At 32.9% G+C, this 16952-nt stretch overlaps 1 protein-coding gene across 6 annotated transcripts in view; it reads right to left on the minus strand.

The window, feature by feature from the left end:
• Nucleotides 1-4087: 4087 nt before the first annotated feature.
• The window catches only part of TMTC3 (transmembrane O-mannosyltransferase targeting cadherins 3), a 50941-nt gene continuing 38076 nt past the window's right edge, over nt 4088-16952 (minus strand). For all 6 annotated transcript variants that reach the window (XM_055586234.1, XM_055586204.1, XM_055586226.1 and 3 more), the window contains 4 exons: nt 13358-13461; nt 11957-12126; nt 10071-10297; nt 4088-8283 (listed from right to left, as the gene is read on the minus strand). In XM_055586234.1, coding sequence (XP_055442209.1) covers nt 7469-8283; nt 10071-10297; nt 11957-12126; nt 13358-13461 — 1316 coding nt within the window. In that variant the 3' untranslated portion in view covers nt 4088-7468. The remainder of the gene's footprint in view (nt 8284-10070; nt 10298-11956; nt 12127-13357; nt 13462-16952) is intronic.

The raw sequence follows: 16952 nt of genomic DNA on the forward strand, positions 1-16952 counted from the left end.
TGATGTTTTGAGTATTTGAGTAGATACTAGACCATTAGCAAGACTTCATGTCCCTTTGGATCCTACCTCCCTTTTTTGCTTTAAGTTGGAAATATGTTTTATTAAACTTATTCAGTAGGGAAAGCATCCCTGGTGGTTCAGATGGTAAAAAGTCTGCCTGCAACGCAAGAGACCTGGGTTTGATCCCTGGCTCAGGAAGATCCTCTGGAGAAGGGAATGGCAACCCACTCCAGTATTCTTGCCTGGACAGTTTCATGGATAGAGGAGCCTGGTGGGCTATAGTCCACAGGGTTGCAAAGAGTTGGACATGACTAACATTTAGTAGGCATGAAATTTGGAAGAGAGGATGGGGAATGAATGTCTGTGGATCTGCTGTTCAGTAGACCACTGGACTCATAGGTCAGGTGCTTAAAGAAAATCTGGGCTAGAGATTTGAAATCACATATAGCCAAAACCCGGGCTTCCCTTGTAGCTCAGCTGGTAGTGAATCCACCTGCAATGCAGGAGACCTCAGTTCAACTCCTGTGTCAGGAAGATCCCTTGGAGAATGGATAGGCTACCCACTCTGGTATTCTTGGACTTCCCTGGTGACTTAAGACGATAAAGAATCTGCCTGCAAGGTGGGAGACCTGGGTTCGATATCTGGGTTGGTAAGATCCCCTGGAGGAGGGCATGGCAACCCACTCCAGAATTCTTGCCTGGAGAATCTCCATGGACAGAGGTGCCTGGCGGGCTACTGTCCATGGGGTTGCAGAGTCAGGCACAACTGAGCAGCTAAGCACATAGACAAAACCATTGCTCCAAGAAGGGGGGAAGGACGGGTAGAAGAGTGAACACTAAAATTTAAGGTATAGGCAGAGAAAAAGCCTGCAAATAATACTGTAGAGTCACCAAAGGAAATGGTGTCATACAAAGAGACCATTTAAAATGTACACACTACATCTACTTCCAGGAATTCATTTTACAGATACTGCTATTAGGGTAAGGTATATTTTTGCTGACAACCCAGTACTGCTGATTCCACTTCCAAAGGGCAGTCACTTGGCTTGCCAGGGCCCACCAAATACAGGGCTCTGGTCAAGAATGGCTTTGTGGTTACAAATCTTTTTTTGGCCTCTTTCAAATCTATGCAGAATTCTACCTCAATTTTTAGGCACTGAGAAAATTCCATAGCTCTCAAATAGCTCCTACTACACTGCCTGCAACTCTACAAAATAAGAGGCTCACTCGACTTACCTGTCAAGATGGCCACCCATTAATCAGACTATGCTCCTAATATCAGAAACTGAAGCCACAGGAGAGGAAGGAATAAAGAAGACTGAGTATTAATCATGGAAGTCTTTAAGAAAGGGCACATTAAAATGGTTTGGTAAGGGGTATTCTGTTCAAGGCAGAAACATGAAGGTAACAGGTTCTTACAGAATATAAATGCTACTTGATGGGAAATATGCTATCCATTGCTACAGTCACAGAATTCACCAAGAACGTAGATTCTAAAGCACACGAATTTGCCTGCAATTGTCTTCAGAGACTTTTAGGTATATTTCATCTTATACTGCTTCCTAATAACAGTGAAGAGCAAGAGTGAGGCAGTATGCTTTTAAGGTGTCTTAGTTTGAGTTATTTGTGCATTTTAATAATTAAATAAATTTATATACCTCATATTTAATGAATATATTTTATTTTAGATTATTTATATATCTGCTGGCTTAGATGCCTATGGAACATCTAATAAATATTAAATTTCTAGTAATTTGTTTGCAATCATTGATATGTATGCTAATACATATATAAATCAAATACAGCTGGAAGTCTGAATCTTGCAATTACAATAACTAGTTACCTATTATTTACTATTGTCCCAAGTAATTTAAATATAACATATTTAATATAAATATACATTGTCTATTTACATTTGCTGAACTTATTAAACAAACCAATTTAGAAATGTCATAGAATTAAACAAAACTTCTGACATGTAGACACTGTGTCACGTTCCTGAAACAGATGTAGATATCTGATAAAAATTAAAAATTGCTTGTTGGAAAGCTGTCCATAAATAAGTTTCATCTTCATCAAAACTAAAAATATACTGATTCTTCAGCTTTTCTAGTCTGACAATGAGAGGGTAACAGGCAGGAAGGCCAGGGGTCTCCAAATGGAGGAAATAGCCTGCAAGTGTCAGACATTTTTATCTCTCTTAAGCGGCAGGAGGAAACAAACTAGCAATAATTTTTTCCTTCTCTATACAAATTTAAAGAGAGGTTTCTCTTAAAATACTGTGTTGCCATAATGACACCTGGTTTCACCTGAAGTTAGCTATTCTTGAGCCTAGAGATAACCAATGCCTTTTTCTTATGGAAATGTTTGTCTTAAGCTATGCTAATGTACTACTCCTTTACCCCAAACTCTGTCTCCAAGTCGGTTCCGCCTCTTGGCCCAAAACCTACTTGACAAACCAGTATGTTATACTCAGATATTGTTCCCCTAATCTATGTAAATGAAACTATTTGTATGGTGGTCTGTCCTTCTTTAAGATTCAAGTTAATTATTTTATGGCCCAAGATAAACCATTTGGTGCCAAAATTATCCCAAAATGCATCTTATGGGCGAGGGGCCTGGTGCTATTCTGAATTATGACATTCCTTTCTTTCATTAACAGACTGCTAGTGACTATATAACATCCAGCTGAAGACTAGCAGGGGGGTACTCTTTCTGCCCCCTTCTGATGCCTATGTCAGAAGCTTTCTCTATCTCCTTTATGCTTTAATACAACTTTATTACACAAAAGCTCTGAGCGATCAAGCCTCGTCTCTGGCCCCGGATTGAATTCTTCTCCTCCGGGGGCCAAGAACCCCGGTGTATTCGTGTGATTCAACAACAACCTTTCAACAATGCAACATGATCAAACCATGAAAGTGAAAAGTGCTAGTCACTCAGTCATATCCGACTCTTTGTGACCCCATGGACTGTAGCCCACCAGGCTCCTCTGTTCATGGAATTCTTCCAGGCAAGAAAACTGGAGTGGGTTAGCTTTTCCCTTCTCCAGGGGATCTTTCTGATCCAGAGATCAAACCTACGTCTCCTGCCTTGGCAGGCGGATTCTTTACCTGTTGAGCTATCAGGGAAGACCATCAAACTATAATCAAATATAATAAAGACAACAGTGAATGGATCCATCTGTATCACTGGTAACATGGCTGTTAAAACTGTTTCATTCTTTGAGACACATAAAAACAATTTAGCCAATCACATCCAATAATTTTCATGGCTGAAAAATAAAATCACAAAATTCACTGAGTGACGTTAATCATGGTTGTGGTCAAAACTTTTGGTAAGTTATTTACAGTGTTCATGGCTGAGCATGCACTATTTATAGATACTTGCCAATTTATTACCATAGGAGACATATATCTATTGTAATACATACATAAACAAATATACAACATACATTACACATATATACCTCCTTTTAATAACTTTATGAGGAAAAGTATTTTTCCCAACCTGCAGATAGGGAAACTGACGACATACGGGTTAAACAACTTCTCCTAAGTTGTACTTTTTTAGCAAGGGTGGTACTGGTATTTGAATCCAGGTAGATTCATAATTCAAACTAATTATTTCATTACACTGACTTCCAACTGTGCATATATATAAAATTTCACATATGAATTTAATTGTCTCATTTTCTTAACTGAGTTTCTGTCACTTTGGGTTGTAAATGTTTCACTCTTAGGAACTAAGTTATTAACACATTGGGCTTCCCTGGTGGCTCATATGGTAAAGAGCCTGCCTGCAGTGCAGAAGACCCAGGTTTGATCCCTGGGTCGGGAAGATCCCCTGGAGAAGGAAATGGCAACCCACGCCAGTATTCTCGCCTGGAAAATCCCATGGATGGAGGAGCTTGGCAGGTGACAATTCATAGCGTCGCAAAGAGTCAGACATGACTGAGCAAATTCACTTTCTTTCATTTCTCATATCATTGCTAATAAAACTACCCACCAGCTCTTCTTTCTTTGTGGAGGCTGAAATGTTTTGAATTACTATTATATCTTTTCACTTTAACACTAAAAGGCAATTCAGGTTAATGTTTTAAAAAGTATCAATTTAATACTGAATACTTAGAAATACGGTACACACAGATGCCATAGAAATATAAAATGCATACAACTAGCAACTATTTTATGAAACTTTAACATGGAGGGTGACATTTTCCAACAAATAAAACTACAGACAAAAGTACCAGATATATTTGAGGTTTCATTTTAAATACCATTTAGTCATGCAGACAATTAGGAGGTTTTTAAAAAAATAAATATGACAAATATATGGATTTCTGAAGTATAAATTGACATACAAATCTATATATTTTCATAATATTTTTCATTAAAGCATCTTTAAAGAAGCATTCTGGAACATGAAGTTGAGAGCTCAAATTAGATGAAAGGCATGAGGTTTTATAGAATTGAGTAATTCACATACCAGATATCTACATAAAAGTAAAGACAAAATTGTTTTATCCTCCAAATTATCAACTTCATAAAAATTACTTACTGGAATAATTATTATAAGACAAAATTCCCAATTCTGAATGTTAGTAAGGAAACACATATAGGAACAATATTAGAGTTAATTCTTCCTTCTGAGAAGCCTATATAGAAGCACACAGGAACAATAATGAGTTAATTCTTCCTTCTGAGAAGCAGTGAAGGAAAGTGTAGCATAATTAACCCTTGGGGATTGTCAAAGCTTTCCTAGAACTCCACAGAGTAGGTTCTTTTGTAAAACAGCAAGAACTAAAACTACATCCTCTTACTAATACATAAACCTATGCTAAACTTTCTTTTCTATGATAAGCAAACTTACAGATGCTTACAACTCTGAAACAAGTTAGTGAACTGGGCTAAAATATCCCTACACCCCATTTCCTCAAAATGGCAGCTCCAAAGGAAAAAAATATTAATTCCCTTTTTCACTTGAACAGCTTGAATAAAATTTGTATTATGAATTTAAAGTGAAGAAATAATCTTATACATAAGCAAGCTTGATCGAACTTAAGATGAAATAAATACTAGGTATCAGAACATATTCCTTAGTGAAGTTAAAGCATCAGAACTTAATTGGATTATATCACTAGTTTAAAAGTTAACATGGGAGAGAGAAGAGGATTTTCTTGAACTAATTTAGACTAGTGATCCTTAACCCTCACTATGAATTAGAATCACTCTGAGAGCCTTTGGAGAAACTGAAGCACAGCTTGACAATAAGAAATTCAGACTGCACTGTTGTAGGCTGGGGTCTAGATGATTCTAATATGAAATGAAGGTTTAGAAACATGATTTGGAAAAATTAATTACAGTGAATTTGATTTAAATAAATTATTCAACATGATAGGCATTAAGTTCTAATATGGAGAACAATTTTTTTTCTGTAAAAATCATTAGATAATATTAATATATATTTTGAAATAGTTACATAATTTTATTAAAATATTATTCAAAGTTTTTATTCTGGTCTGCTGTCATAAAAGACTGCCTTCTACTTTTCACAACTATCCTCACTTGATATTATAAGAAGACATTAAACTGAAACTTCTCAAGATATGTGCAGAGAATGTAATAACAATTTCATTTTTCAAGTCATAGTATATGAGGTATTCTCCATCATATATCCCGAGTAACAAAGCTGTGATTTAAAAACTGAAAGTAGGTATTGCTTTAATGCTTTAGTGAATCAAAAATGCACTACCACTGTCGTCAGTGCTCGGTTTACATTGCCTAAGACATAATCTATGACAGAGCCTCAGAGGGCCTAGTAAGAGTGCGTCTCTAACGCAGACCATGTTTCTTATGATCTATTTATAAAACACTTAAGATAAAAGTTATGAGAATATGGTTTTTGAAACATTAGAAATTATCTCAAAGGAACAGAAATAGTTTTTGAAATGCTACATTAGAAGTTAGTTACTATAGTTTCCAGGATGATAGCTTGACCTTTAACATTTTAAACTAAAACCAACTATATTAGTATTATAAAATGCATTTGGATTTAAATTAATAAATTGGATTTGTATCTATCTTCAAACAATTTTCAGCTTTAAATGTGCTAAGACCAGCAGACTAATTTGCTAATCCTATATTAGGCTAATTACCATTTTTTCTAGCTGGACAGCAGGCCAAAAATGATGAAATTTTGGTTAAACTATACTAAATGCCCTGGAAGCCTGGCATGTTGCAGTCCATGGAGTCTCAAAGAGCTGGACATGACTGAGCAACTGAATGATAACAAATATGTATGCAGAGAAAAAATGCAATAGCAATTTATTTTCCATACTTGATGGAATTAAAAGTGTTAAAAATTTTATGAAAGCTCAGTAGTCAAAATAAATATTTAATAAAAATATACACCATAACAAGCTATCAAGAACTTAGTGTTTAAAAATAAACTTTGTCACACTGTTTTGCCTTCAGTTAAACAGAACTCAATTTAGGTATCTAATTAAGGTGTGTTTTGGAAACAAAATTAAAATTCAAGTAACTCTAGAAAGATAACACTAACGTGAAAGAGAATCTTACTACATTTTTAACTCAAAAGTTTAATGAAGTTATACTTACTGGGATTTCTCAATATGACTATGACCCTAAGAAACAGGACAGTTTGGGAAATAAAAGTCAGAGTCAATGATTATGTGGTGATTATGTGGTTCATGCTGTGAAACTCAGTACACAAAAGAAATCAAAGTTCAGTATAAATGAGCACCATAAGAAATGTGTGTGTATATACTTATTTAAAACTTTCCGTAATTAAAAATTGCCATATTAGATAGGGAAGTTAAGGACAAGTTATGAAAGTATTAACACATTCTAAAGCTAACATGTCATATGACTTATTTTAAAATGTTTCATCTGGCTTTCCTTCTAAAAATCAAAAAAGAATACAAAGTAAAGAAAGCCAGCCAGTATTCTTTTGTAGTGCCAAGTCCCTTGGTTAAATAGAAGGTTACAAAGGAAAAAGTATGTGTTCAATAGTGTTTTCAACTCACAGTCAGACTCCAATAGTTAAAGGAAAATGTGGTTAGCTAATCAATGTGAATTCACAGAATAAACCAGCACATGCTGGATTTGCCACCATGGGATTATCATTCAGACCTCAGATTATTTTTAATTGAGAGTAGTCAATATTATTCTGCTGAAAGAATCTACCTTCTATAAGAAAAGATACAGATTTGCCACCTGTGTTTACTATTTATGCTACAGTTCCCAAAACTCAAAAAACTACTGTCAAATATAAAACATATCCTGGGGTAATGAAAGCGTCTTTAATGAAAATCTTATTTTGATACTACGTAGAGGCAGCTCATGAGAGACTCTTAGTAAGCTCACTATTTTTCAAAGCTCTCAGTATAAGTAATCACATGATATAGACTGAAGTTCTTTGAAACCCTATCACATGATAAAGAGTGATGCTATTCACCATTTAAAATACGTTCAATCTCTTCTAGTCTTTTTAAAGCAGCAACTCTTTTCTTCTCAATTTCTTTGATTTCTTTTGTTGTTTTGTGGGGAATTTCTTTGTCTGTATTTTTTCCTAATTGTTTGCTGGCTTTAGATTGACTCTTATTATCATTTGTTTTTATTATCTGTGTAGGTCTGGGCTCGCTTTTTATTTCTTTTACATTTTCAGTTGGAATTTTATCTCCTTCGACACCTGAAGTCTTACCAGCTGGGAATATAGGTTGTTCTACAAAACTAGATGAAGAAATTTTATCCCTGACTATATTCAAGTGGCGTTGAATATATTCTTCATGTGGTGCTAATGCCAATGTTTCAACCAGGCATCTTTCAGCTTTTAATAAGTCCTTTTCTTCAAAATAAACAACACAGAGATTGTGTTTTCCTTGCACATTGCTTGGATCCATCTCCAAAATCTTTTCAAAACATTTTTTTGCTCCACGTATATCTTTCTTTTGATTCATCAGGATGTCTCCCTTTAAAATGAGACCCTTGATATGATCAGGATAGTATTTGAGTAATTCTTCCAAGACTGGCAAAGCCATTAATTCCTTTGCAGTCTGAGAATACAGGAGAGCCAGATTAAACAAAGCACTTCTGAAGTCGGCTTGTAATTTTATGGCTTTCTTCATCCACATCTCTGCTTCAGAGTCCTTTTTGTCATCCATAGCAAGCATTCCCAAATTGAAATAACCATTAGCATCTTGTGGCTCTTCATTTATATAGCTTAAAAGTCGTTTTCTAGCTTCAGGTCTGAGTCTAACTTCTCCTAAGAATTTTTTTAAAAAGAAAAAAAAAATATATATCATTAGCAAATGAGTAAGTCTGAGGTAAAAAATGGAGGTGCAGATATTTATCTAGATTATAAAAACATAGCATCAAAACAGGTAATGGACAGGGAAGCCTGGCGTGCAGCAGTCCATGGGGTCGCAAAGGGTCAGACACGACTGAGTGACTGAACTGAGCATCAAAACAACTAATTGGTGTATCTAAATTAAAAAGCAGAAAGCAAAACCCTCAAAGTTTTCATATGAAAAACAGTGTGTTCGATGCACTGGATTGATAGTGCATTACAAGTAGTAAGAGTTCCTCAAAAACTAAAAAAGGGTGAAATATTTCCTGATAAGTTTAGATTCTAACTGGGAGTTGAAAAAGAATAGAGAATTAAGAGGAAGGTGCATGGAATTTGAAAATAGAGACATATATTCAGTCATGATTCTGTTAATATTATGACTTTTACTCACTAAAATGATTACTTGTCTGGGTTAACCTATTGAATCTTCTAAGAATTACATGAGATATATACAAAATGCTCAACAAATAGTAACTATTTTGGATAAACAAAATGTTTCAGTCTTACTAAATTAGATATATTTTGTATGTTACTTAAAATTTTTTAGGAAATTTCAAATATAAAAAGAATACCATTATATCTAAAGCCTATAAATATCAATTAAGATTCAGGAAGCAAACATTTATTGAGATGATTTCTACTGCAACTAAGTACCAAAAAAATTTCAACTTCTACAACTATACACCCCAGGGTTTAATCTTGTGTTAAATTATAGGCACTTTTCATGATTACTAAGGTTAGCTAACTTTACAAAAACATTAGTTTTCTAAATTAAGCTTTTTTGAATGCCAAGCATAAAGATCTTTATCCTTTTATTTGATAACATGATGATTAAAGAAGTCTGAAATAAATCAGTAGGCTTAAGTTCTTGTCTTGGACTACTTACTAACCTAGCCATATGAAGTTAGGGTAGTTAATACATTTATTTGGTCCTCACTCTCTAATCTATAAAATAGATGACTGGTAGAAATAAACTCAAAGACTCTCTTTAATTATAAAATATGATTCTTACATTTTTTGCAGAAGTTTTATGAAAGTATTTAATAATTAATATAAAGATTTTTCCAAACATAAAAATTAAGAAAACCATAAATTATATATACTGCCTTCTGGAGCAGAACTAAAATTCTGATATATCAAATATCCTAGTTTATTGTGATGAATAATTTGGTTTTGCTAATTTATATAAAATACAGGAAATTATAATAATATCTCAGAAAACAGTAACACTGGATATAACATGATATTGAAAATATTTGGACTTATAGATCAAGGGAAAATAGAATACTATTTTGTTTAAAACATATAATGCTCTTGATATCCTAGAAATAATAACTTAAAACTTTTTTTTTTTTTTTTTTTACAAATTCAGATTATTTGAATAGTATGATATTTATGCATAAGAAATATACTTCCAGGCATAAAATGACAAAATAGATGAATAAAGTATTGTTAATAGACTGTCTGAGAAGTCATTTTTAGCATATACCAGAGAAATTAACATTTAGAATGACACATATGCTAGGGTACATTACCTGAAAGGTTTACGTCAAGTATTTAAAATATTCTTCTTATAACTATTTATGAAGTTTTGATAAAAACCATCCATTCATAAAATGTTTGCTGGGGTAACATAATATACGACTTTATTATATTTCAAACTAGAGTATGTTTAAATATAGAGAAATTTTGAGAAAACATACCTGATTCTTGCATTAATATAGCAGAATTGAATAATGCTAGTTTATGCTTTGGATTTAGTTCTAAAGCATGATTAAAGTTTTTCAGCGCATCATTTGGTTCCTTAAGTTCAATATGAACAATCGCCAAGTTGTACCAAAGATCTGCATTATTTCTGTCCAGCTCTAGGGCTTTAAGATATGCTTCTTTTGCTTTGGCAGGTTTATTCATTTTTAGAAGCAATTCTCCTCTGTGGAAAAACACAAGTTTTACTTATACTATCATGTCAGTCTGTAGATACTATTTTCACAAGTTTTAAGCTTTTCCACATATTCACAGCTTTCCTTTTAACTTAGGTTCTTAAATTTTTTTTTCCAAAAATAACTATCTGAAACTGTCCTTAAACCTAAACACATTAATTTTGAACATTTGGTTTGATATGTTTTCAAGTATTATTAAAGAAGGAAAAAACATGCCTGATTCTAGAGGCTAAGATATCAGGAGGTATCCAAAAAAGGGGAACAGAAAATATATCCTTTGAATATGTCTTGAAAAACAGCAGACTAGTCTGCATAAGAAAAATGGTAGCAACTAGAGTGGGAGATCAATTTGTCAGAAGATGAGTAGCATCTGGAGAAGGAAAATAAACATAGTAGTGATGGGGAAATTCCAGTATTCAAATCTTTGTTAGCAATGTCTAACTATAAAAAAAAGCTGAACATTTGAAATTGTTTACCCCTTATAATTATTTAGTTTTCTTCAATGAATTCTTAAAAGAAAGGAATTAAAAAGCTGATCTGGTAGCATGGAAGGGCAATACTGCCACCTGTAGATACTTTTGAGGAACACATCTGGAAATGATGATCAGTCTGAAAATCATTTAATAAGTTTATATTTTCTGTTACAGAACTTAAAAAGTCATTTTTACATATGTGCAAATCACTTTAAGTACTGATATAGAGTCAATTTTATTTTAATACTACTCTTTCCTAAAATATTAGCATAGGCATGAAGTCAAATGAACTATTAATATTCACACTTCCTAGAATGTGTCCAAAATATTATTTTTAAAATAAATGCAGATTATTAAGCAATTCTTTATAAGTTAACTTAAGACAGGTTTTATTTATTGATACAACCCCAGTAAACTTAGTGAATTTCAGCAAGTACTAGATAATGTTGAAGAAAGACAGCTTTCAGCTTATGAACAGATTTTATTTCAAAAACTTAAATTCTGAATGCATTTTCCATATAAACAATGTGATAAATTATAATTAGGTTTCTGGAGCAGGCTTCAAAACAAAGTTTAAAACAATTTTTTCTCAAGTATAACACAAATGATAACATTTACATGAGAAAATATCTAAGATTCTGACACTTATTGCCAAATTTTTTTTACTAGCAACTGAAGTGTCTTTGTAATAAAATCATAAATAACCAGTCAATTCTCTTGATAGTTGGATATTATATAATTATTTCTTATTTATTTTATATATAATGATTCCATAATTATACAATGATTTCTTAATCTATAATAATTAAGAAGTAATAACTTCTTGCAAAAATAAGAATTATTTTGTTACAATTAAGAAGCAATTATAAAAGGTAAATTTTGGTTGTTTTAGGTAAAAATGAATTTGGTGTTGAGAAGCAAAAGAAACCAATGAGCTTTTCCTACCCTTCCCTTTGTATAAATAAATCTAAGTTTGCTGCTTTAAGTTATGGATTCTCTTGTCAATTTAAAATAAATTAAATTTGTTAGTCTAAAACAAGCTATGTTTCTACGCTCTTGGTTGTCAACTAAGATTTACTAGAAGAAAAAAAAGCCAAATTAGTGAAGATAGCCTAAATGTATATGCAGATGAAGCTTCCATCTTTTATAGTGAAAACCTAAAGCAAACTACAATACCTGCTAATGTAAGCCTGCTTGAAGTCTGGCCTCATGCTTATTGCTTGTCGGTACAGCTGATCTGCTTCTTCCAGTCGGGACTCATTTGCTCGGATCAGGTTGGCCAGATTAATATAAACATTTAAATGGTTAGGTGCAATTCTGGCTGCATATTTTTTACCAGGAATAATCTGTTAATAAAAAAACAAACATTTCTACAAGTTGATATTTCAGTACCAAATAAAATCTGAAGTAAGAAGTCCTAGAGTCTTATTTAAAACTTACACAGAGCATAAAAAGCTAAACTGCTATATTAAAATAAAACATAAAAATATGAAATAACCTGCAGTATTCACAAAATATAAGTAAAATAATGCTTTGACACAATGACGGATGTATTTTTTCATTCATGTTATCTCAGTAGATTATCATTAGATTTTCATATATGTGTTATTTTATGAAGTCATATAAATCAGAACTTTCACAGGCTAAAGTCCCTTAGTATGCTTGAGTCAGACCAGGAACAGAACTCAGGTCTTTTTCCTCAGTATAGTATATTTGTTACACCATGTCAACTTTCAAGTTGTCAGCAAAATGTTTCCTGGTTGTGACAGTGGGGTAGTTAACTTTACTTCAGAGCTTTACTAATTCCTCACTTGTTTGCTGGAGTTAAGACATAAAAATATCTAATTAACTCTAAAAGTTATTAGGTATAATATATGTGAACCCCAATTCTCAATGAATATAATAAATTATATCTGATAAAAATCCGCTGAACACAATTTAACTTTAGAATCTTAGGACTCAAAGAATTCTTAATGTATCATGTGGTCTAAGTGTTTTAAAAACATTTATCAAACTATCAAAATCAAACTATCAACTCATTTCAATATTGCTACAGTATTAATACAAACTACTACTGAGAAAATTAGAGCCCAGTGTAAACTATCTTTTCTGATTACACACAGCTGATAAGGGCAGTGTAAGATTTTGTAACTTTGTCTTGTGATATCCAAGAAATCTGGTACTTGTGACATTATAGCAACTGACAGGCACAAATATGTATCTACTCATTTTATCACTTTGTTCATTTATTTTTTGATAGGAGTTAATGTTTACTGCTTAATGTACATAAATAAAATTCTTTTCATTTAAAGTCACTTAAAGTCATAGATAACTTATAATAAAAAATATCTAAAACTCATAATTTCATAGATTTAGTTTTCATGACTATGAACTTTTTAAATTAAGTGAGCTAGATAGGTAAATGCAATCTTTTATAACACAGTAATAGATGGTTCATTGGACACCTTAATTTTAATCCAAATTAAAGAAAAGATGAAGATTTTCCATCTGGATAATTCTATTCAATATAAATATCCAGCAGACATGACACAATAGGAATAATTTTTGACAACTTACCTGAGGCATCAGCGACTTAGCTGTCATATAAGATTCTTCAGCTTCTTTGGTTCTATTTAAATTTTTATAAGTTCTTCCTACATTCATGTGGGCACCAATATCATCTAAAATAAAAAAATCATTTGTTGGCAGATACACTAACTAGTGTCCAGTGTAAACTAAGAAGACACGTTTCGAGCCACAAACAACTAGGCAAAAAATGTGAAAGCAGGCAATAGGTCCTGCTTTCTCCTTAAAGCTCTTCTAACACAACTTACTATAACTTATGAGCAAGGCTACATAGAAGACTATTAAATAAAGTACTGGAAGAACAGAAAATACACATATGACATGAAAAAACTATCTGAATGGTTCCTGGAAGGGTTAAGAGACGAGACAGGAGAAATAAATATAATGAAGGAATTTACGTTTTTTTTTTTTTCTTCACTATATTTTACTGTCCTATACTAAGGTTTCTATTTCCTTAATCACATGGCTGTGGAATTCACTCAGAAAGTATGGCTCAACTCTAAAAGTGAAAAGGATCACCATAATTCCCAGAATAATCTCAAGTATTATAAATTGCAAATATGCATCCATGGTGGGAAGGGGGCAAAGAGACTGAAAAACTTTGAAACTTTTTAAAAATTTTTGTGAATATGGTTGGAGTGTAAGTTATCAGGTTCTATAGTATTATTTAAGATGCAGCAGCCCAGCTCCCTTAAATGATGATATATTACCATATAATTTAATTAAAACTTTTAAAAAGGTTGTGTTAGTATCAGAATGTCAGGAACTTTTGTCTCATTTTGTGATACAGAAAATTGAGCCTTCAGTAAATTTGTTCAGAGACAGAAAAATATGCAATTCAAATTACAAAGATATGAGGGTTCACGGTACACTAGTTTTAAGATATACTTTCCAGTAAATATTTCAAAGGTTTGGAATAAAGATAGAAAGAAGGATCTTAATTTAGACAAATTTTACTCAACATGAATCTCTAACAGACATGACAAGGTTTCAAATTATGATTACTACTTGCCTGTGACACCGATGATGATTTTGCAATTGTGGAATAGTTCTCTGCCTGCAACTCCCAGGACACATAGGGGCCAAGCATATATATCTTAGGCATTCCCCTAGGAGGAGAGTAACAGTCCTAAGATCTTGCTATATTATGTTTCAGGTTGGCAATTGTGTGTACTGCACAAAAGCTGTTAGATGCCATACAGCTTCAGTTAGAGAACTAAGGGACAAGATTGGGGAAAAAAGGTTGATTTTTTTGTTTTTAGATACATTACTGAATCTCTTGGGGTTTCAGTAGGGGGTCAAGTCAAAAAAAGAAAAAAATGCTTCCCAATACTGGCTGCATTCAGAACACTTGTGCAGCTTTGAAAAATTCAGATATCTTATCCCACTCAGTTCTATCAAAACAGCATCTTCAAAAACAGGGCTGTGAAAATGTTTTTTAAAGTTTCAGAGGCAATTCTGATGTAGAGCGAAGGTTGAAATATACCGCATTACCAAGAGTATATCGAGTTTTGCTCTTAAAAAGCTCTTTTTTAAAAATTTACTTTTTATTGAAGTATAATTGTATTACAATGTTGTCTTAATTACTGCTGTACAGCAAAGTGACTCAGTTACACATATATAAGCTTTCTTTTTCATATTCTTTTCCATTATGGTTTATAACAGGATATTGAATATAGTTTCCTATGCTATACAGTAGGATCTTGTTTATCCAAGCTCTTTATTTTTTTAAACATCAGATAAATCTATACCAATTACTCTAGAGATCAGAAAGTTACCCAGAAAAAACGAAAGAGTGTACAGAACCTGAAAAAATTAATTATACAGTGAAAATTTAATCTAAGAAAAGAATAAACTGAAAGTTTAAGTAAATAGTGCAATTAGGTCAGCTAAGTATTTAATATATCACTGAAAGGAGCTCCAGTTAATCTTAGAAAAGAAAGAGGTTATCCATTAGGATGAAAGACAAGGCAAATTACTACACACTGGTCAGGTTCTTAGAATTATGACAAGGAGATATAGATGAAGACTTCAGACACTCAGTAAGACATCCTTACTTTCTCAAGGAACAAAGATAGCAATTAGATAGCTTTTAGCATCAAAAGAACTACATGACACATCTAAAAGGAAAAAAACGAAAAAACACAATTTTTAAAGCAAATTTCTTTATAAGTTACAGTTTTAAGATTCCAGGAGGAAACAGCATTACTGTTAAAGTAAATTTAAATTTGGAAAAAAAAAAAGGTGAGCAAGCAGGCAAAATATAAAAATCAGTTACGTTTGAATGACTAAGAAGCTAGAGTCTCAAAAAACAACCCTGCTATTGTGAGTGCACTATCCAAACCAAAAGCAGCATGAATCTGGCAGTCTGTCTTTAATTCAACGTAAAGGAGGACTGGCAAATACCAGGCAACTCTGTGCCGAATAACTCTTCAGCCATAAACAGTAGAGCTACGTATTCTCGCACTGATAGCCTAGGCATCTGTGTTGCTTTCCCATTATTTCCCATGCACAAATTTGTCAATTTATTTAAAAAGATAAATTATAAACATCTGGAAACTTCTGAAAACTTAAAAAATCATTCCCTTCTTGATGGCATCAAATCTGAACTACAGGCCCATGATTGTTTTATGATATAAACTGTGTCAAAGATTTGTTGGAGTTAGATAAAAATGAAATTTTACTGATTTTAAGGCAAAAATAAACCATAGGGGAAATCTGGTGTTTCCTGAGAAAAATCCACTCTCATAATGTATTTATGGAAACTTTAATTCTATTTGCAAAAATTTTAGCTTGTGAATTGATTTTTTAAAAACACCCGTAACCATCGAAACAAACAAACAAAAACCCATCATCAATTGTTTGTCTAACATGCATGTCGCCTGGTCAAAGACCACTCTGCAGTTTATCTTCTTTTTCTGGCTAAGCAAGAAAAAGCCTTCAGATTGAATGTCTTCTTGTTTTTTTAAAGCTACTTAAATGTTAAGAGTCTCTACTCTCTGTGATCCCACACTTCTCTAGGGTTTTAAATACTACCTACATGCTTGTTACTTCAAATCTTATCTTTAGTCCTGACCATTCATTCCCCTTATCTCCAAACTTACAGATCTGTCTCCATCTGCACATCTAATAGGGACAAAAAGACTTGATTTCCTCCTCTCCATGTTGTTTCACCTGTCAAATCTATCTATGAAGAATATAGCTGAAAAACACAGAATGAGCCAGAAGTCTCTGAATGCCAAATTCAATGTTTCTAAGATTATGCACTTTTTCATTGTAATAAATGAAATACAATGAAAATACATTATAAGTGAAATACAATAAATCATTGTAATAAATCATTTGCCTATTTTTCTAGCTCATTGCTTATTATTAATAGAAATAGCAACTTTGAGAGGATGGTAGGTTAAGTCATACTAAAGGAGATAGGTTTAGTAAGTATCTCAAAAACAGCCAAAAGTGACAACTGACAATTAAAGGAAAAATGATTTTAAACTAAACATCCATAATTACATCCACTGGTGAAGAACCCGCCTGTCAATGCAGGAGATACCAAAGACATGGGTTCAATCCCTGGGTTGGGAAG

This window comes from Bubalus kerabau, chromosome 1 (assembly GCF_029407905.1).
Source record: "Bubalus kerabau isolate K-KA32 ecotype Philippines breed swamp buffalo chromosome 1, PCC_UOA_SB_1v2, whole genome shotgun sequence".
Lineage (NCBI taxonomy): Eukaryota > Metazoa > Chordata > Mammalia > Artiodactyla > Bovidae > Bubalus > Bubalus kerabau.